This window comes from Myodes glareolus, chromosome 17 (genome assembly GCF_982192425.1).
Source record: "Myodes glareolus chromosome 17, mMyoGla1.1, whole genome shotgun sequence".
Classification (NCBI taxonomy): Eukaryota; Metazoa; Chordata; class Mammalia; order Rodentia; family Cricetidae; genus Myodes; species Myodes glareolus.
Genome location: NC_142042.1, coordinates 68,011,520 through 68,034,332, shown reverse-complemented (window position 1 = coordinate 68,034,332; position 22,813 = coordinate 68,011,520). Strand labels below are relative to the sequence as shown.

General features: G+C 46.8%; 1 protein-coding gene across 1 annotated transcript; it reads left to right on the top strand.

Annotated features, from left to right (window-relative positions):
- The first annotated feature begins 309 nt into the window (after nt 1-309).
- Nucleotides 310-5,057, top strand: Crabp2 (cellular retinoic acid binding protein 2). Its single transcript, XM_048454101.3, has 4 exons — nt 310-530; nt 3,814-3,992; nt 4,180-4,296; nt 4,656-5,057. The coding sequence occupies exons 1-4, from the start codon at nt 461-463 to the stop codon at nt 4,704-4,706; spliced, it is 417 nt and encodes a 138-aa protein (XP_048310058.3). The 5' UTR covers nt 310-460; the 3' UTR covers nt 4,707-5,057.
- Nucleotides 5,058-22,813: the final 17,756 nt, after the last annotated feature.

Sequence of the window (22,813 nt, the reverse complement as noted above, 5' to 3'; positions counted from 1 at the left end):
ACCTGTGTTTGTCCTTCAGGCCGTGAGAGCGGAGCATCCATGACTAGGCGAGGCGTGCCCTGGTTCTTGCCATAGCATACATAAACTCTGCTTGTCTTCTGACGCTTCCCCGTCCGCCTACTGATGCGGGAGAAGGGTATCTTGGCCCTTAGAGAACCACAGACCCACCCACAGTTCTAGAAACAGGCGGATTCGGGGATGGATGGAGATGAGGTGGCCACAGAGCAGGGCCCCCAGGTGGGGTGGAGGGCGGGGCGGGGGCGGGGGCGGGGCCGCCTTATGCACCAGCTGGGTATAAAAGCCTAGAGCGCCCGCGCCCAGCCGCTGTGCGATTGTCTTCCGTGCGACTTGGACCCCGGGTGGAAGGACTAATTTTGTAAACGGGACAGAGAAGTATCTTTGGGCTAAAGAACGCAGCGTCCAGCTGAGGATCTAAAAAGAAAGCCACCTTGCTGCCACTATGCCTAACTTTTCTGGCAACTGGAAGATCATCCGATCGGAAAACTTTGAGGAATTACTCAAAGCTCTGGGTAAGGAGGTTTTCGAGCGCTGGGAATGGGGCAAGAAAGGCATTGGGGTCCTTGAAGCTGAGGACGTGAAGGCCTCAAAGAAAAGGAGGACTAATCAGGGGTGGGTGCCTGGGAGTCTGCATCCCAGAAAAGGGGCGTGTCGGATACCCAGGGTCTGGGGCATCAGGCCCGGGACTCTAAAATTCTATTTTCTGAGGCTGGGCGCCCACCAGTGCCAGCTTCAACAGTGACTCAGAGGCTGTGAATCAAGTAGAAACCAGAAGCACGAGATTAGACTGTGTGTAGGGGTTGGGGAGGGGCGTTGGCTAGCCTCGCCGTGCCGTCTTGACCTGCTGACCAGGGAGGGCACCTGGCCCAGCTCTGAGAATCCGGTGTACAGGCAGGGAGCCATAGGAGACATTCCAAGCTCTTTCCACGTACTCTAACAGTAACCCAATCCCCACGACAGGTCCCTGACTCCCAACACTTGCCTCCGCCCACCAGGTGGCCCACCGCTCTGGCTCCCTGACCCTCCCCCACTTGCTTGCACTTTCCACTCTGTTTTCCCACCCCCACCTGTGAGGCAAATATTTTTCTACAGCAAAGGGCTCCAAAGCCCTAAAATCGCTCTCGACAATTACCACTTTCTTAGATTTCAACAAATGTCATCGTGTGAAACACCAATCCCCATTTCCGAATGTTCCTCTTAGTCAGGGACCAGCTGCACCCAGAGCAGCTGGGCTGTTAGCCAAGGGTGGGAACACAGACTCCACTAGACCGGCCCTTCGGACCTAACCTGCCCACTTCTGCTGTCCTCCAGGATGGGACTGGCCTAGAAGGTGAAGGAAAGGAGAGACTTCTGCGCAGAGATGGAGTTAGCCACCCCAGGGAGTGGAAACAGCTCCAGAACCTTCCATTTCTGGACTGGAGCGGAACACCGGTTGGGCTGGGAAGCAGGGGGCTACCCTTTGAAGAACTAGTGACTGTACACGAGCAAGTCTGGGGCTAAAAGGAATGTCGCGAGGGGAGGGCAGCAGGGCCTCAGTTCTCGTCTTTCCTTACTGTTAGTCAGCTTTTTGTGTCAGCTAACCACAATGTTTCTTAGAGTCATACCCTTTTTTCTTGCTCCTCCCTTGCTGGAATTAAAGATCAAAGGACAGAAATTTTCTTTTCAGAAAGTCTATTGCCATTTCCTCCCCCATTTGCTTTGAATTCTGGACCCCCTCCCTGGTGGATGTGGGAGCCTGGCATCACCCCCAGGTTCCAGCAGAGAGAAAGGCCCGACCCTGTTATCTGCCTTCAGTTGTTTGTCCTCGCTGTAGGGTCTCTTAGAGCCACGCGACTTGCTAGGGCGCAGATTGAAAACAGACCTGTTATACAAACTGTCCTGTGTCAGCCCAGGTCATCTGAGCCAGGCCCCCAGCTCTGCAGGCACCAAGGATTGGGTGGAGGGCGGTGTCTTCTGAACCCAGGCTCTGCAGATTCCTCAGTCCCTGCTCTTTTGTTCCCTGCTTTGGTTTTTCCAGACAGGGTTTCTCAGCAGCTATGGAACCTGTCCTGGAACTCGCTCTGCAGACCAGGCTGGCCTCGAACTCATAGAGATCCAACTGCCTCTGCCTCCCAGTGCTGGAATTAAAGACGTGTGCCACCACCACCTGGCAATTCTATTCAATGGTCTATATTATGGAGGAGGCTCCTGGCTCACCATGGTAGTCGGGGCAACACAGCAGGTCTTGTGTTGAGACTCTTGACTGGCCTTGGGACCGAGTGCAGTGTCACCTTTCCGCTCAGAAACTGTTGCAGAGCTATGGAATGCATGAGTGTGTGTGTGATAGCAATGGCAGTTTGAGTGTCTTGCCCCTGGTGTACCCTTGAAGAGTTGGTTCTCCTTCACCAACAGACTTGGAGAGGTTGGGGTAGAGCTTTGTATTGGTGCCCCTACCTTCTGGTTGTGTCCATGTGTTCTCCATCTACACAGGCCTCTTCATAACTGGGGACAAGGAAGGGACAGTATATGAAGACACAGAGACCCTGAATATACAGAGGTCAAGTGGGAAGGCCTAGAGGATCGTGGGACTTGAGACCTCAGAGTGAGGAAGGGGACACTACCCTTTTCTTCCCCCTTCAGCTTCTCAGGACAACAGAGCATTCCTTTGAAGACCTCCTGGAAATGTCACAGAAGCGCCAGAGGCTGTCTGGTGCAGGGACTCTTGTCCAAGCCTAGTTTCGACTTTTTGTTTGTTTGCATATATTACTTGCACAAAATACTGGGTTCCACTATGTTCTGTCCTTTCTTTCTCCCTCCCTCCCTCCTTCCCTCCCTCCTTCCCTCCCTCCCTCCCTCCTTCCCGCCTTTCTTTCTTTCTTTCTTTCTTTCTTTCTTTCTTTCTTTCTTTCCTTCCTTCCTCCCAGAACAGGGTTTCTCTGTATAGCCTTGGCTGTCTTCTTGCTCTGGAGACCAGGCTGGTCTCAATCTCAGAGATCTGCCTTGCTCTGCCTCCCAAGTGCTGGGATCAAAGGCGTGTGTCATCACCACATTTGTCTTGTTTTTTTTTTTCATTTTATTTGCTTTTATCTACAATAATATTATCAGAAAATATCAATGTGTACTTGACCTTGTGAATCCTAAGTTCTTAAACATGGAGCCATAGGACCATTTGAAGAAGCTACTGTCCATTTGATAGTTAAGGGATGTGAAGCTGAAGAAAGTTAAGCTCTCTGCTCAGAGTCACTCAACTTGGAGTGGGGAGTATCTCAGCTTCTGGAACTTACTTCCCAAGTCTCTGACTTTCTACAGAGAGAAGTATCTTTCTCAGTTGAGAATCTGTTTTTCATTTTTGGGAGGGGTAGAGACTGTGCAAATGAGGACCTAACCTCATGCCAAACAGGATGGACAGCTGGGACAGAGAGGAGAGTAACCTTGCTTGCCTAGTTTACCCTGCAAGTGGGCACAGGGCATTGAGTAACCCTGATAAGATTACCTAGGCCAGTCTCCAGCCTGGTGGTGAAAGGCCAGAGTGAGGTAAATTGAATTCTTGTCAGGAAGCCCACAGAGGAAGCTGCCCTAAGGATGCTAGGAGTGGGGTGTTGGGACTTGGTGAGTCCCATCCACTACTGGCCATAGCCCAGGTAGTATTCTCTACCTCTCCTCCCTCTCTTCTCTCTCCTCCCTCAACCTCTAGCCTTTCACTACTGCCATCTTTATCATCATCCCCAGCCCCCTCACGTACCCCCCACATACACACACCATCAGGGCTCACTGTTTCAGGCAGGGTGTGACAGGGCCACTCTTCTCTCCTTGCAGGGGTGAACATGATGCTGAGGAAGATCGCCGTGGCTGCAGCATCCAAGCCAACAGTAGAAATCAAACAGGAGGGCGACTCTTTCTACATCAAAACCTCCACCACTGTACGAACCACAGAGATTAACTTCAAGATTGGGGAGGAATTCGAGGAGCAGACTGTGGATGGGAGAGCCTGTAAGGTGAGGAAGAGGGAGCCCCCCCGCCAATCCCAGCACCTACTTATGCTTCTCAATGTCCAGTTTCCCTAGACTCTCCTCAAAGAGTCTCTAGGAAGTGTAGGGTGCTGGAAAGGGGTCTCTAGTCTCCCTTTCATTTGCATTAGCCCTTACTGTGAGCTCAACTCATTCGGCCTCTGATCCCTTCCAGAGTTTGGTAAAATGGGAGAGTGAAAACAAAATGGTGTGTGATCAGAGACTTCTGAAGGGAGAGGGCCCCAAGACCTCCTGGACCAGAGAACTGACCAATGATGGAGAGCTGATCTTGGTGAGCCCCGCCCCATCCCATCCCCTGGAAGACTCCTGCTGCCTTCAGCCTTCTCTGTCAGACTCCAGACTGCAGCAGGTTCAAAAGTGACTGTGGTCACTTTCCTCAGCCTCCTGATGGGGCTGTTTGGAAATGCAAAGGTGTGCCCAGGGGAGTTCACAGTTTTCCAACAGGCTATCCCTGACTGCCTCTGGGCTCGGGAGGGAGTGGGTTTCTGCTTGATCCCCAGCAATGATGCTCAAGCATTCTTGCATCTGCTCTTACCTGTTTGGGCTTGGAAGTAAAGCTGTCTACTTCTCAACCCTCCCTTACAAAATCAAGACTCCAGATGCCTCACCAGTTAACCTCTATCCTTCTAGACCATGACGGCAGAAGACGTTGTGTGCACCAGGGTCTACGTCCGAGAGTGAGTGCCTATCGGTCCAAGAGCTGCCAGAAACTTCTTCCCCTTCCTCCACAGGGCACTAAGCTCCCCCCCTTGTCTGTCTTACCAGCTAGCTCCCCCTTACTCCTGAAGGTCACACTTCCTTCTTCCTCCAGGGCCTTTTGTCCTTTGCCTCCCCTGTGCCAGAGAGGAGTTGACTACAAAAGCCCGAAACCCCTTCCAGCACCTGTGCCCTCCCCGGGTCAGCAGGCTCAGTTAAATCCCAGGGTCCTTCCTGGAGAGGACTGTCTCTCTGGCCTTTGCTCTTTATCCTTGTAGTCTGTATGGTTTAGAATATTTATTTGTTGATTTTATTAAAATGTTTTAAAAAGTAAAATCCTATGATTTCCTGGGCAACAAGTGGCCCTGTTTCCCTTTCTGAAGTGCAGTGGGAGAGGGTGCTGTCCCAGCAGGTCAGCCTGAGCAATGTTCCTCACTTGTCTGTCGTGAGTGTCTCCTTTGTTTGTCTTCTCCAGCCCTGGTTCCCTAACCAGACTTCTAGGGCACGGACTCCCACTCTCTCCACCTGATTTTCATAGTGGCGACATGCACTGGCATCCCACATGGCTTCAGATGAGCCCATTAACATCCACAGGCTGATCTTGCTCTTGCCTAGGTCTCTCTGAGAAGGGTCTCCTGCCAGTCAGCACCCTATATCTGCCAGTGTCCTTCCTCTATACCTCCAGATATCCCACATACCCTTTCCGCTCCCAGCTTCCCCATCTCCCAAGCTCCTTAGGTGCTCCTTCTAAGCCTGCAGAGTACATACTCAGGTGTTCCAAAGGTGTGGTCACAGGCAAGTTACTCAGACATCTGTGGGCCTCTTTTGTTTTTAGAACACAAAGCTATTTTAAAGCATGGTGGCTTATACTTTTAATACCAGCATGTGGGAGACTGGAGCAGTCAGTGAGTTCAAAGCCAGCCTAGTACAATATGACTCCCATCTCAAAAGAATAATAACAGAGCTGGGGAGATGGCTTAGTGGGCAAGTGCATGCTATGCAAGCGTGAGTACTCAAGTTTGGATCCTTAGAACTCACATGACATAGCTGGGGATGGTACAGCTGAATGTAGCAGCATTCTTTCCGGGAGGTAGGAGGCAGAGACAAAAGCTTCCCGAGGGCTCATGGGCTAGACTGGTGGACAGACTGATGAACAGGAGAACCTATTTCAAACAAAGCAGAAGGCAAGAACCCACACCTGAGGTTATCCTCTGACCTCCACTTGTATCATGGCATGTGTCTGTTTCCATACACATGTGTGCGGACACACACACTCAAACACAAACAAACATACATCACCACCGCTACCAAAGACAAAAACAACTCAGGACTGGACATAGCTTGTATAGTACTGGAATACTTGCCTAGTAGTATGCCCTGAGTTTTATCCCCAGTACAGTTGAGGTTGGCGCTATAGTTTAGAGGCAGAACACTTGCCTAGCATGTGCTAGGTCTGGAGTTCCACCCCCACCACCACAAAACCCAAACCAAACCCCACAAACTCACATGATGTCTGGCTTATGTACTAGTAAATTCTCCGTGGGTCCAAAGTCTCAAAGACTGTCACTGCCTCTCCTTATCCCTCTATCTTGCTCATCTCTTGAGTTTTTGCACTGTCCATGTTCAACCTTGTCACATAGACACCCTTCCTCATCAAAATGAGCTCCATGTGCAGCCATGCTTACAAAGTTACAGCCTGGGACACACCAACAAGAGACATTCTCTACCTGGGTTCATCTCTTCACATCCGAAGCCTCGATTAGGTTCTGATTAGACTTTAGGACTGTCCTTGGGCCAGTTGCTAACAACAGGGCACAGGTCTAGTGGTGGGTCATAGCTGGACCTACATCACACGTGGCCAAGGAACAGGTGGGATATTGATCATTCCTCAGAAACCCAAAGGATAGGAAGGCATCTTTTTTTCCCAATGAAAAAAGTCACTATGATTCCACAGTTTCTAATCCACAAAGCAGTGTTTATAAACACTCACAAGGTGCTAGAGTTAAAGAAAATCTCATGAGAAATGCAAATCAAAACAACTCTGAGATTCCATCTTATACCTGTAAGAATGGCCAAAATCAAAAACACTGATGACAACTTATGCTGGAGAGGTTGTGAGGAAAATGGAACACTTCTGCGTTGCTGGGTCCCACCAAGCTGGACAGCCCCTTTGGATGTCAGTGTAGTGATTTCTCAGAAAATTAGGAAACAACCTTCCTCAAGACCCAGCAATACCACTTTTGGGTATATATCCAAAAGATGCTCAATCGTGCCACAAGGACTTGTGCTCAATTATGTTCATAGAAGCTTTGTTTGTCATAGCCAGAACCTGGAAACAACCTTAATGCCCCTCGACCGAAGAATGGATAAGGAAAATGTGGTACATTTACACAATGGAGTACTACACAGCAGAAAAAAAAACAACAGCTTGAATTTTGCAGGAAAATGGATGGAGCTAGAAAACATCATTTTGAGTGAGGTAACCCAGACCCAGAAAGACAATTATCACATGTACTCACTCATAGGTGGTTTTTAAACATAAAGCAAAGAAAATCAGCCTACAAACCACAATCCCAGAGAATTTAGACAACAATGTGGAGACTAAGAGAGACTTATATAGATCTAATCTACATGTGAAGTAGAAAGTATAAAAAGACAAGATCTCCTGAGTAAATTGGGAGCATGGGGACCTTGGGGAAGGGTTGAAGGGGGAGGGGAGAGGCAGGGAGGGGAGCAGAGAAAATGTAGAGCTCAATAAATATCAATAAAAAATGTATAAAAAAATCTCATGAAGCACTTAGCAATGGGAAGCTTTCAAAAAAATGATGGCTTAGGGCTGGGCCTGATGGTGCTGGAGGTGCTGACAGGAAGGTCAGGGGTTTGAAGCCAGCTTAGGATACTTGAAACTCGGCCATAACCAAAAATGATGAGTTCGGCTAAGCTTAACAATGCACACCTGAGTTCCTGGCATATGGGAAGCTAAGGCAGAAGCAATGACCCCAAGTCAGAGGCCACCCTGCTTTACATAGGGAAACTTGGCTCAAAAACACTGGACAAAAAAAAAAAAAAAAAAGGCCAGGCATGTTGGTCTCCACCTTTAATCCTGCGGTTTAGGGGGCAGGGACAGGTTGACCTCTGTGAGTTCAAGTCAACAGTCTGCACAGGGAATTCCAGGACAGCCAGGGCTACACAACAACTGCCGTGAAGACTCGGCAACCTGAGTTTGGTCCCTAGAGCCCACAGTGGAAGAACCAACTTCCTTACGTTGTCCTCTGACCTTCATATGTGTGCCATGGGATGCTCAAACCCTCGCTCACACCACACACAATAATAAATATACCCAAAACAGTGCTCTTTTGGCCAACCCATACACTAACACTGAAATGAAGCATATCATATTTTTCAGAACATCAAAAGAGCAGGTTTCTGCTTCTCTGATTCACTCTGCGTAATTCTATGGAAATCTTCAAAATGTTATTATTTTAGCAAGGGTTTGGATGGATGCAGGTCGGCAACAGAGCACATATTCAGCATGTACAAAGCCTAGGTTTCCATCACCAGCATTCCAAAGCAGAAACAAATCAGACAAAATAAAACAAGAATTACCGTCCAAAAGGAAATATAAACCGATATTAGATGACCTTTAAGTGGCCCTTACCCTTTCTGCATTCAGCTCCTTCAAGAAGGCTGTAAGCCCTCTGTGTGTCTCCCTAGCTTGACTCTGGGTAGCGCAACAGCCTCTTCTCAGTTGGTATTATCATTTTAATGCTCCATTGCTTCCTTTCCTAGAAGGTCAGGGTGATTGGGGGCCAGGTACAGGCTTTGAAAGGGGTTTTAGGTGTTTGATTTGGCTCCTAGAAGGAATCAGGTTAGAGAAATGGAAGAGTGATTGAAGGGCAGGCAGGAGCCTGCGTTGATGAATGTGGATTCTCTCTGCAGATGGGATGAGCTGGAAAGGTGGAAAGGTGTGTTTACTGAGGATGGCCTTGGGATGCCTGTCTTTGGTGTTTTCCCAAATTGAAAAAAAAAAATCTGTTGAGAACTGGCTGCAAAAAGGGTCTTTCTCTCCCAGCACTCAGGAGGTAGATGCAGGTAGATCTCTGTGAGCTCGAGGCCAGCTTGGTCTACAGAGTGAGTTCTGGGACAGCCAGGACTGTACAGAGAAACCCTGACTCAAAACCAAACAAACAAAATAAATAAATAATAAATAGGGTCCTTCTCCCTCTGGTTTCTTGCTGGTTCACAGCTCAGCCCCAAGCTTGTCTCTGTCCTCAGCCTTCAACATGGCCTCTCCTCTGCCTGTCATTGGTTCTGGGGTCTGAAGTTCAGTGGATTTGAGCTCCTCAGTCTGATTATAGGCTCCTCAGGGTCATGCACTTCCTGAGAGCTATGCGGTTTGTCCCTCTGGCCCCTTCCCTGGGCTCTGTCACAGCTAGGAACACAGGGAAGTTACAGTCCTGGTTAGAGTGTTCCTGCTGGGGCTCCAGCTTCCTGCCCTGTAGCAGCCATGATGGCCAGCAGAGCCTCTTTTCCCCACCTTACCTGAGTAAGTCTTCTTTACTCAACAGAGCTACTGGGAACAAGGCCCTCAAAGGGGCCCTCCACTACCACATCCCTGAGATGAGATTCTGGTAGGGCCTTTTCTCTCTGAAACCCAAATTTTCAAGACTTTAACCATAGGAAGATCAAGATAACAGAGTGCCTCAAACAAAATGACATCCAGGAAGCCAGAAAGAGAAAGGACAGAGACAAGGGAAGGGAAAGAGGCCTGTGTGAGGAGATGGCAGTATGTATCAATACCTCAGGCAAGAACTGGAGCCAAACCCTTCTTATTTCTGCCCTCCAAGAGACAGGAGCTTGAAATTAAGAAAGGGCTTCATTAATGACAAAACTTAGAGATCTTGAACACAGATGAAGAGACCAGAGAAGATCCAGAACAGGGCTTGGTGGACCTCTTAGGTCCACAGCACCACACAGCACCAGACACCAATATCACATGTGATGTTGATGACCAAGGTAGACGAGCCCGCAGGCAGGAAAGCGGAGCTAGACTCAGGAAGTCACAAGAAATAAAGAGTGGCAAGTTGCCAGGTGGTGGTGGCACATGCCTTTAACCCCAGCACTTGGGAGGCAGAGGCAGGTGGATCTCTGTGAGTTCGAGGCCAGCCTGGTCTACAAGAGCAAGTTCCAGGACAGGCTCCAAAGCTACTGAGAAACCCTGTCTCGAAAAACCAAAAAAAAAAAAAAAAAAAAAAGTGGTAGGGTGGGGGAAGTATGGGAAGAATAGTACGCACACACACATGCACACACACACATGCACATATACACACACATACATGTACACACAACCTAGAAGGAGGAGCAGAAAATAGAAGGAGAGGGAGAAAAAGACAAAGAATAAGAGAGAAAACTTGACAGGAAGATGAGGGTAAGAGAAAGTAAGGGGTCTGGCCTGCAGAGGACGGAGATTTTCCAGAGGGGCAGGGAGGGGGGAAGGGCCAGGTCCTATGACCCCAGGGCCTGACAAAGACCTTATGGCCCTTATTGGCCAAGATGGATGGGACTGGATGCCAGAGCCTTTGTGGTTTAGAAGAAAGGGCACTGCTCTCAGGAGGTCGAGAAGGGGTGGAGGTGGAGGTGCTCTTTCCTTCTCTGAAGGCGCTTTAGTGCTGGTGAGAATTGGGGAATGGGCTGAGTCCAACCAGGTGTTTCTCCAGGCTGGGCCATCTGTCCTGCTTGAGCAGGACAGGGGACAGGGTTGAGGGTGTGGCTACAGAGAAAGTGTTCAGTTATAGGAAGTTATAGGGCAAATAAGGCAGAGAGAGGCCCCTGCAGAGGCCACTGGAAACGGTGCCCTGTGCAGGTCTTCTCAGCCTCCTTTGGACCTGGCACTGCCCTTCTGACCTCCTGACTTCCTCTTGCTTTTTCCCTGTTGGCGCTGCTAAGTCGAGAAACCAGTTCTGTCCCTGCCTGGATAAGGATCTTAGGCTCTTTCCAGGCCACCACAGAAACCAGTCAGGTCAACAGCACCTGTGACAGCTGTGAGAACTCCCACCACACTCCACCCAACTTCACCTTACCCATAGTGCCCTGCTCAGCTTAAGCCCTTTTCTCTACTACTGAAGTACCTCCTGGTGTCTACCTAGCCTCTTCCTGGAACCCATATTCTCTTTAGCGTAGGTAGAAAGAGGCAGCGCCCTCCCTTGGCATTTCCCTGAATGCCCAGAAGCTGCTTCTGGCACTACTTCTGGCTACCCCTTTCCTCATTAGCTGCTTGACCTCCTTCTAGCCCCCCTCCCCCCCACCCCCTCGTCCCAGCTCCCCACAGGTGCTCCAGTCAACTGCTCCCCTGAGCAGGAAGGGCGCCCTTGCACAGCCGCTGGCCTGAAGAATTGACCTCACTTAACCCCAGCCCCCTTGGTCTCTTCATGAGCTATTCATTTCCAATGACACCCTGGCCTCTTTCTTAGCCTTTGGAACACGACCCCTCATTCCTCAGGGAAAAGACTAAAGGTCAGCTCAGGTTTTCTTCTTCCTCGTCAAAAATCTTTCCACCCCCTGACTTTGTGGGCACCTGAAACCTCAGGGCCCCCTTATCCCTCTCCCAACTCCCCTTAGGAATCTGGCCATCACGGAGGGGCTACTAGAGCAGCAGACAGAGGATGCTCTGGAAGCATCTGGGGGTGTTAGGTGTTGAGCAATGATTAGCCAGGTCCCAACTCCACCCCTTGAGGTAAGCCAGTGTGTCAGGCTAGGCTGAGACTCCAGCTGGTGACTCAGACCCCAGCAGCCCACAGTTGGGCTGTCCTGGGCTGATCCTGTTCCCAGCCGTGGGGTCATAGAACCAGAGAACAGAGTCCCAGAAGAAAGGGATCTAAGGATTCTACTTTTCCTTTATGTGAAAAAAAAAAAAAAAACTAAAGACACAGGCAGCATGTGGTGGGGTCACTCATGTCAGGGAAACCCTGGGTCACATGGGTGATATTACACGGTTCAGAACAAACCAGCTTGGTTCCAAAGATGCAGCAGACACTCCCCTCCATCTCCTTCCCCTGAAACAAGGGGAGGACTTTTTTCGGGTGGAAAGGCATGTTGGTCATTCCTAGGCCCTTTCCATCCTCAGTAAGTCCCTGACTATGGGTGCCACACCAGTGCAGTCCTGTGCTTAAGTGGGAATCACCCAGCTGATGATTCAGGAGGAATTTGAAGCTGGCACTGACTTCTGCTAAGCAAAAGCCACCTTTCCCTGGCCCTGTCTGAGAGGGACGACTGGGGAAGACTAGCCTGATGCTCTGGTGTCAGAGCGGGCACCTGCTGACTCGACTTCCCCTCTACCCTGTGCAATAATGGCTCCCGAGGGCCTGGCAAAGACGTCCACCAAAAGTTCCTGCCCTCTCCTCTCCTGGGGGGCCTGCTGGGCGTGCACCTGGTGCTGCTGAAGGGAGAGTACCCTCTCTGCTCTGCCAGCCTCTGATAAGTTCCCGGAGCCAGGCTTGCCTGACTCTCGTTCTGCCCCTTCCTCACAGCGGCGGATAGAAGCTAAGTCTTTCACTGAGACCATTCTTCAGGCATCTTTCTCATGAACAGACCCCGACTCTCCGCGATCAGCAAGAACTGTGGAAACAGACGGAAAGGCCCAGTCAGGCCTAGCACTCCATCTTGGGGCAAGAACAAGCCCCACAGCTCAGCCAATGACTAGGACTTTCCACCGCCTTCCAAAGTTTTGGAATTTCCAAAAAATCTGCAGTCCTTTCTAAAGGCTAACTTTAGTTCAAAGGTTCAGCTCCTCAGCGGGATGAAACAGGGAGGACCGGGAAGAAAGGCGTGCAGACGATTAGATATTTTCTCCACTTTCCCTTTTCTCTTTGTCTTCTCTTTCCCAGCCCTACTCTTTACTTAATCCCCATTCAATTCACTGCTCCTGGCAGGGAGCCAGCATTGTTCCTGCCGACTCCGGTCTTCCCTCCTTCTTCCCACCCCGCGGTGGGGACCCACAACAGCCCCTGCGGGTTAGGGCACAGTCCCCATTGCTGGCCCCGCCCGGGTCTGGAGAGTCGTGAGTTTAGGTTTCTCATGGCCCCACTTATTCCGAATGCCATTAGCTCGGGAAGTAACTAGGACGCCCCCTCTCCGCAGCTGCTCGGCACCCAGCGGCCCTCCGGTCTCCCAGCTAGTTGAGCTAGGCTCTGCAGGCCAGCAGAGTAAGCCACCCGGGCTTGGGGGTGGGTGGGTGCGGGCTGCAGCCCTCGGCTCATCCCTCGCTATCCGCCCGCTTTTTTCTGCAGCTTCCAGTCTTACTGGGGTCTAAAACCCGCTCTGAGGATTGCCCAGGGCGGGACCAAGACAGAGAGAGAATCAAGTTTCTCCAGTCTCCCGGCGAGATAGACGCATGCTCCCTGAACCGATTCCCAAACAGGCTTCTCCCTCCCTCTGGTGGCAGCTCTTTAAAGCACAGTTGGGTTTTTTTGTTTGTTTGCTTTTTGTTTTTTAAAATTTGTTAGTATACAAAGAAATGGGTTTCATTGAGAATGTTGACACAGATATATCGTTATACTTTGTTCTTATTTGTCGTGCCTCCCACCTCCACTGCTCCCTCTTGCCAGCCCTATTCCTTAACTTCATTACCTTGAGAGATGCTTGGGAGTTAACTAAAGCACACTTCCAGGGGTGTCTGTCTGGATGGAGGCACTATCCAAAAAGCTGGGAGCTAGATGTAGTCCGACTGCCCTGGAACTTACAGAGATCCTGTCTCAAAATACAAACATACAAACAAGTCTAAGAACAAACAAAAACCAGTGAGAGAGGATCTGTGTCAGTGCCTCACTGGCTGCTCTTCCCGAAGACTTGGGTTGGATTTCCACAAGGTGTTTCAAAACCATCTGTAACTCCAGTTCCAGCGGATCTAATGCCTTCTTCTGGCCTCTTCAGACATCAGGCATGCTTATAGTTCACAGACATACATACAGGCAAAACACTCATACACATGAAAAAAAATACACTCCCCCCGCCCCCCCCACACAGAGCAATGGTAGGTATAGGTTCAGTCCAGGTTGAACGGTAGAAGGAGCTAAGCTGATGTACTTGAGTGACAGCTGTAGCCAAGGTACCCACAGAGAAAGGATAGAATTTAATGCTCAGTAGGCTTCCTTATCCTTCCCATTTTGTCCCATCTAGCCCATCTAGCCCCCAGTTTTTTTGTTCTGTTTTGTTTTTTGTTTTTCGAGACAGGGTTTCTCTGTAGCTTTGGAGCTTGTCCTGGAACTAGCTCTTGTAGACCAGGCTGGCCTTGAACTCACAGAGATCCACCTGCCTCTGCCTCCTGAGTGCTGGGATTAAAGGTGTGCGCCACCACCACCGCCTGGCCCCAGTCTTTTTCTTGTATGATGCCTCTTCCCAAACACACCTGGAAGAGTGCTTTACTTAACCCCCAGGCATCTATCAAGCTAATGAAGTTAGCACTGGCAAGAGGGAGAAGAGGAGAGTAGTGTGTGTGTGTGTGTGTGTGTGTGTGTGTGTGTGTCACACAAATGAGAACAAAATATATTTTTCAAAATCTCTCAACAAAGCCTATTTCTTTTTTAATATTTATTTATTTATTTATTTATTATGTATACAATATTCTGTCTGCGTGTATTCCTGAAGGCCAGAGGAGGGCACCAGACCTCATTACAGATGGTTGTGAGCCACCATGTGATTGCTGGGAATTGAACTCAGGACCTTTGGAGGAGCAGGCAATGCTCTTAACCACTGAGCCATCTCTCCAGCCCCTATTTCTTTGTATACTAACAAATTAAAAAAGATCAACTGGGATGGAGCAGTTAAGAGCCCTGGTTGCTCTTCTTGGGTTCTGCTCCCAGAACCCCATATAGTCACTGGCTCAAAATTACCTGCAAGTCAAATTCTAGGGGCACTGGAGTTACAGGTAGTTGTGAATTGCTACATGGGTGTTGAGAACTGAATTCAAGCAGCAAGTGCTCTTAAGAACCAGCCACCTCTCCAGAGCCCCCAGCCCCATACTTTTAGGTGAAGAGATTGAGCACTGGGGAGGGGATAAAGTCATACCAGGTTCAGACATCTCTGCCCACCGCCTGCAATAATACCCTGCTATTTTTGCCTTCTCTTGTCTCATGATATCATTCTTGGCATTTTTCAGAATATTCTGGACACTTTGGGATATAGAAAAGTAACGTGTAGTGGTTTAGCATGTATGAGCCCTTGCACTACAAATGTAGAGAACACCCTTGATCTCTGGTCCCATTCCCGAAGCACTTTCCCAAGAGTCAGGTGTGATGTGCACCCTTGTAATTCCAGCCCTACGGATGCTGAGGCAGGAGGACAGTGAGTTAGAGGTTAGTTTGTCTCAAAAATAAAACAAATAAAAGAAAGTTCTTTATTTGCTAGTCAAGGCTTGGGCCCCGGGAAAGAGATGGCAGAGTGACTACCCTTTGACTACCCTTTGGTGGTCCCCCCTCCTGACACTGTGGTTGGTCTCTCTTGGCTGCAGGCCTCCTGGGGTGAGGCCCTTGCTCTGCAGCCTTCTCTCCTGGGATGTGAGGCCCAGGGGGCAGGGAAGCAAGCCTGTGCCTTTGAGTCCTCCAGACCAGCCTGGCCCAGAAATCCTTCCATAGGAGATTGCCCACTCTCTTTGGAGGGTGGCACCCCTATGGGCAGGTGTGGAAAGCAATAGCTGGCCTACCCTTGACTCAGCAGTCACTCTGTGCCCCAGCACCACTACTGCGGGCCCTTCACGCTTCCAGTCTTCCCTCATGTGCTTGGTGGGGGAAGCCTGGAAATTTCTTTGAGGATGTCCGTCCTAGTGAGGATTCTGTTATTGTGATACACACCATGACCATCTTAGTTAGGGTCTCTGTTGCTGTGACGAGACACCATGACCACAGCAACTCTTATAAAGGAAAACATTTATTGGGGCTGGCTTACAGTTCAGAGGTTTAGCCCATTGTTTTCATGGTGGCATGCAAGCAGACATGGTGCTGGAGAAGGAGCTGAAAGTTCTATATCTTGACCCACAGGCAACAGGAGCAATTGTGTACTGGATGTAGCTTGAGCAGATATGAGACCTCAAAGTCCACCCCCACAGTGACACACTTCTTCCGACAGGGCCAAATCTACTCCAACAAGGTCACACCTCCTAATAATGCCACTTCCTTTGGGGGCCACTTGCTTTTAAATCACCACAGTGACCAAAAGCAACTTGGAAAGGAAAGGGTTATTTCATCTTATAACTCCCAGTCTCACTCCATCACTGAGGAAAGTCAGGGCAGAAATTCACAGCAGGAATTGAAGCAGAGGCCATGAAGGACCACTGCTTACTGGCTTGCTTCCTCGTGGCTCACTTAGCTGCCTTTTTACACAACACAGGATCACCTGCCCAGGGCTGGCACTCTCCTCTGTGGGCTGACCTCCCCCACATCGATCATTAATCAAGAAAATGTGGCCTGGGCATGGTGGCGACACTTTCAATCCTAGCACTTGGCAGAGGCAGTTGGATCCTGGACTACATATTGAGTTCCATCTCAACCATGGCTATATAGCAAGATCCTGCCTCAAAAATAAAACAAAGAAAGAAGAGAAATTGCCCTCACAGACTTGCCTACAGGCCGGTCTGATGGAGGTAATTCCTCAGTCCTTCTTACTGGATGATCCTTAGCTTGTGTCAACTTAACCAAATAAAACCAACAATAAAAACAAACAAACAATCTAATCAGGACAGTATGTATGTTACTTGGTGGCCACTATATTCAGGTCTAGAGTTCAGCCACAGCCCTGAGACACTCTTGATTCATCTATTAAACATTATTCCAAGTTCCCTACTGGTCATCTTCATCTGGATGCAACCTACTCATTCAGACCTTTCCTTACAGCGTCTGTGACCATACTCAGCATGAAAAGAATGTCAGCATGTCTATATGGGTATCTTGTATAATTTATGCTCTTTCTTCAGTTTTAGAGAGCCTTTTCCTGTGTGAGACTGGAATGTCTCCTACAACTTCTAGCTCTTCACTAGAGCTGCTTGTCTTTCCCCTTCTCTTTACTTTTCCATTCTTTTGCAATTGACTTTTAAAATCTAAAGCAAAATTTTACATTTGTCTCAATTAAATACCATCTGGGAGTCTGCAAGATGGTTCAGGGAGGACAGGCACCTGCTACCAAGCCGGTCAGCCTGAGTTTAAACCCTGGAACCCATGGTGGGAGGAGTGCCCATCCTGAAAATTGTCCTCTGACCTCCATATGCACCCTCTAACACACACATCCGCAGCATAAATTATGATGTGATGCGGACGTCAAGTTTAAGTACCATCTATTGCTATTTATCGATTTGTCTACCTAGCGGCCTGGTTGGCTCTGAACTCTGTCACTATGCAGCCCATGTTGCCCTTAAACTATTTTTTTCTTTTAATAGTTTTTTGAGACAGGGTTTCTCTGTGTAGCCCTGGCTGCTCTGGAAATCACTCTGTAGACCAGATGACATCAAACACAGAGAGATCCACCTGCCTCTGTTGAGTGCTGGGATTAAAGATGTGCACCACAAGCTGGGCAGTAGTGGCAGTGCAAACCTTTAATCCCAGCACTCTGCAGGCAGAGGCAGGTGGATCTCTGAGCTCAAGGCCAGCTTGGCCCAAGACAGAGAAACCCTGTCTTGAAACACCCCCCCCCCCGAAAAAAAATGTTCACCTCCATGCCTGGCTAAAAGTGTGGGGTTTTACTGTGTTTGGTGTATTTATTTATTTTATATGTACAAGTATTTTGTCTGTACCATGTCATGTACCATGTGCCTGTATGGCCTCCTTGGCGGTCAGAAAAGGGTGCTGGAACTGGGTTCTGGGAACTGAACCTGGGTCCTCTAGAGTAGTAGCCAGTGTTTTTAACTGCTGAGCCATCTCTCCAGCCATGTTTGACCCCCTGACTGAACTTTGTGTGCTGGGATTACAGATGTATTACTAGGTCTAGCTCATTTCCCTCCCACTCTATCAAGATCTCGCAGTCTTTTCATATTATAGAAATCTTATAAACATGGTTTCTACTTTACTCAAGGCTTTTAGCATAGGTGAGCGCTTGCTGAGAAAGCATGACACACTAGGTTTAGGCCCCAGCACTACAAAATGAAACACCAGAGGACTGAGCCAGTGACCTGGTCCAGAGCAGACAGGAGAGAGCATACAGGTACAGGGGAGTAACTGCTGAGTGAGTGAGCCAGAGCCAGGGACTGCTGAGGGTCCTAACGTGAATCTGGGACCTTCAAGGGAGTAGACCTAAGCCAAGACCCCTGTGGGTCTGGGCTTGAGTCTAGGACCTTCCAGGAACTAGGCCTGAGCCAGGACCTCTGCCAGTCTGGGCATAAATCTGGGACCTCCGAGGGAATAGACAGGAACCAGAGATCTCTGTGGCACCAGGCATGAGTCTGGGATCTTAGAGGGAGTAGGCCTGAGTCAGGTCCTCTGCAGTTTTGGAAACACCCGAGCCTGGGAACTCAGAGGCAGTAGAACGGAGCCAGAGACATTTGCAGGACCAACTCTAAGCCAGGGACCTCTGCAGGAGGGGATCCAGACCAGAATTTAGAGGAACAGGGCAAAGCCAGTAACCTAGGCCAAAGTAGGTCTGAGAAAGCAAACTCCAAGGGAGCAGAGCAAAGCACAGGAACACTGAGCTACCTCCAGGAACAGAGTAACCAACAGGGTAACTAGAACTGTGACACTGACTGTACCATGGGGAACAACCATCTGAGCTTTGGATTCACTGGCACCTAGAACATTATTCAACAGAACCTCAGACAGCCCCAACCACACCTATCAGAGAAAAAGATAAGTAGAAAAGGTGAGAACACATGTAGCACCATAAAGAGCAACACAACACCAGTAAAATCTAAAGACCACAACCAAATATAAATGAAGCGGAAGAAATTGACCTAAAAATTACTTCAGGAGAATGTTTGAAACTTTTAAAGAAGAAACGAGGAATTCACTCAAAGAAATGGAAGAAAAGACAAACAAAAAATTGGAAGACATCAGCAAATCCCTTAAAGAAAACCAAGAAAAAGAAGTCAAACATTTGAAAGAAACTATTCAAGACTTGGAAACTGAAATAGAGACAATAAAGAAAACACAAGTCAAGGGAATCATAGAAACAGAAATCATGAGAAAACAATCAGGAACCACAAATGCAGGCATAAACAGCAGAATGCAAGAGATGGAAGAGAGAATCTCAAGCACTGAAGATACAATACAGGAAATAGACTCATCAGTTAAAGAAAACATTAAATCTAACAAAAGTTTAACCCAAAATATACAGGAAATATGACACACCATGAAAAGGTCAAATTTAAGAATAATAGGTATAGGAGAAGGAGAAGAAATTCAACTCAAAAGCACAGAAAATATATTTAGCAAAATCATAGAAGAAAAGTTTTTCAACCTAAAGAAAGATATGCCTGTGAAGATACACCAAATAGACTGGATCCCAATAAAAGGGTCCCTTTGTCATAATAATAATCAAAACACTAAACATACAGAGGAAAGAAAGAATATTAAGAGCTGCAAAAGGGGCTGGAGAGATGGCTCAGTGGTTAAGAGCATTGCCTGTTCTTCCAAAGGTCCTGAGTTCAATTCCCAGAAAGCACATGGTGGCTCACAACCATCTGTAATGTGGCCTGGTGCCCTCTTCAGGCCTGCACGTAGACAGAATATTGTATACATAATAAATAAATAAATAAATAAATATTTTTTTTAAAAAAAAAAGAGCTGCAAAAGAAAAAGACCAAGTAACATATAAAGGTAGACCTATCAGAATTACATCTGACTTCTCATTGGAGACAATGAAAGCCATAAGGTTGTGGTCAAGTGTTAATGCAGACATACGAGACCACGGATGACAGCCCAGATTATTATACCCAGCAAAACTTTCAGTCACCATAAAAGGACAAAACAAGATATTCCATGACAAAACTAGATTTAACCAACACCTAGCCACAATCCCAGCCCTACACAAAATACTAGAAGGAAAACTCCAACCCAAGGAAGTTGACTACACCAACAAAACACAGACAATTGATTGTCTCATAGCAGCAAATCCCAAAGAAGGGGAAAACGCACAAATCAACATCACCAACGATGACAACTAAATTAACAGGAGATAGCAATCACTGGTCATTAATATCCCTTAATGGAAATTGACTCAACTCACCTATAAAAAGGCACAGGTTAACAGATTGGATACAAAGATAGAATCCATCCTTCTTCTGCATACAAGAAATACATCTCAGGCTGCAGAGATGGCTCAGAGGTTAAGAGCACTGGCTGTTCTTCCAGAGGTCCTGAGTTCAATTCCCAGCAACCACATGATGCCTCCCAGGTACCTATAATGAGATCTGGTGCCCTCTTCTGGCATACAGGCCTGCATGCAGGCAGAACGCTGTATACATAATAAATAAACAAATCTTTAAAAAAAATAGGAATACATCTCAACCTCAAAAACAGACATTGTCTCAGAGTAAAGGGTTGGGAAAAAATATTCCAATCAAAGGACCTAAGAAACAAGTGGAAGTAGCTATCCTAATGTCTATCAAAATAGACTTCAAGGTAAAACCAATCAAAAGAGACAAAGAAGGTCATTTCATATTAGTCACAGGAAAAATCCATCAAAAGGAAATATCAATACTGATCATCTATGCCACAAATACAAGGGCACCCTCATATGTCAAAGAAACACTTCTAAAGCTTAAATCATACATTAAACCCCACACACAAATAGTGGGAAACTTCAACACTCCACTCGCAACACTAGACAGGTCAGTCAGACAAAAAATGAACAGAAAAATAAGAGAACAGATGTTATGACTCAAATGAACTTAACAGACATCTATAGAATATTCCATCCAAACAGGAAAGAATATACCTTCTTCTCAGCACCTCATGGAACCATCTCAAAAATTGATCACATACTTGGTACGAAAACAAACCTCAACAAATATAAAAATCTTGAAATAACACACGGTTTAAAACTAGAAATCAACAGCAATACTAATTCCAGAAAACCCACAAACACATGTAACTTAAACAATGCTCACCTGAATCATTAATAGGTCAAGGAAGAAATAAAGACAGAAATTAAAGACTTCCTAAAATTCAATGAAAATGACCACACAACATATCCAAATTTATGGGACACAATGAAAGCAGTGTTAAGAGGCAAGTTCATAGCACTAAATGCCTACATAAAGAAGCTGGAAAAATCCTACACTAGTGAATTAACAGAACATTAGAAAACTTTAGAACAAAAAGAAGCAAACCCACCTAAGAGAACTAGATGGCAGGAAATAATCAAATTGAGAGTTGAAATCAACAAAATATAAACAGAGAAAACAATACAAAAAATCAATGAGACAAAGAGTTGGTTCTTCGAGAAAATCAACAAAATAGACAAACCTTTATCCAAATTAACCAAAAGGTAGAGAGAGAATATCCAAATTAACAAAATCAGAAATGAAAAGGGGGACATAACAACAGACACGGAAGAAATACAGAGGATCATCCGGTCATATTTTGAAAACCTGTACTCCACAAAATTGGAAAACTTAAAGGAAATGGACAACTTTCTGGATAAATATCACTTACCAAAATTAAATGAAGACCAGATGAGCAAATTAAACAGACCTATAACTGCTGAAGAAATAGAAACAGTCATCAAAAGTCTCCCAACCAAAAAAACCCAGGACCAGATGGTTTCAGCTCAGAATTCTACAAAATTTTCAAAGAGAAATTAATACCAATACTCCTCAAATTATTCCACAGAATAGAAACAGAAGGAACATTGCCGAACTCTTTTTATGAGGCTACAATTACCCTGACACCCAAACCACAGAAAGACAATACTAAGAAAGAGAATTACAGATTAATCTCACTCATGAACTTTGATGCAAAATACTCAATAAAATACTGGCAAATTGAATCCAAGAACACATCAGAACCATCATCCACCATGATCAAGTCGGCTTCATTTCACAGACGTAGGCATGGTTCAACATACGGAAATCTGTCAACGTAATCCACAATATAAACAATCTGAAAAATAAAAACCACATGATCCTCTCATTAGATGCTGAAAAAGCATTTGACAAAATACAATATCCCTTCATGATAAAGGTCTTGGAGAGAGAAAGGATACAAGGAACATACTTAAACATAATAAAAGAAATATACAGCAAGCCAACAACCAACATCAAGCTAAATGAAGAGAAACTCCCAGCAATTCCACTGAAATCAGGAACAAGACAAGGTTGTCCACTCTCTCCATATCTATTCAATACAGTTCTTGAGGTCCTAGTTAGAGCAATAAGACACCAAAAGGAGATCAAGGGGATACAAATTGGAAAAGAAGTAGTCAAACTTTCACTGTTTGCTGATGATATGATAGTTTACATAAGGGATCCTAAAAATTCTACCAAGGAACTTCTACAACTCATAAGCACTTTCAGTAATGTAGCAGGATACAAGATTAACTCAAAAAATCAGTAACACTCCTTTGTACACATGATAAATGGGCTGAGGAAGAAATTAGAGAAAGAACACCTTCACAATAGCCAAAAATAGCATAAAAGATCTCGGAGTAACTCTAAACAAACAAGTGAATAACTTGTATGGCAAGAACTTTAAATCTTTGAAGAAAGAAATTGAAGAAGACACCAGAAAGTGGAAAGATCTCCCATGCTCTTGGGTAGGCAGAATTAACATAGTAAAAGTGGCAATCTTACCAAAAGCAATCTACAGATTCAACGCAATACCCATCAAAATCCCAGCAAAATACTTCACAGACCTGGAAAGAACTTCACATGGAAAAGCAAAAAAAACAGGATAGCCAAAACAATCCTGTACAATAAAAGAACTTCTGGAGGCATCACAATCCCTGACTTCAAACTCTATACAGAGCTACAGTACTGAAAACAGCTTGGTATTGACATAAGAACAGACAGGAGGACCAATGGAATACCCGTATATAAATCCATACATCTTTGAACACCTAATATTTTATAAAGAAGCAAAAAATATCAAATGTAAAAAAAGAAAGCATATTTAACAAGT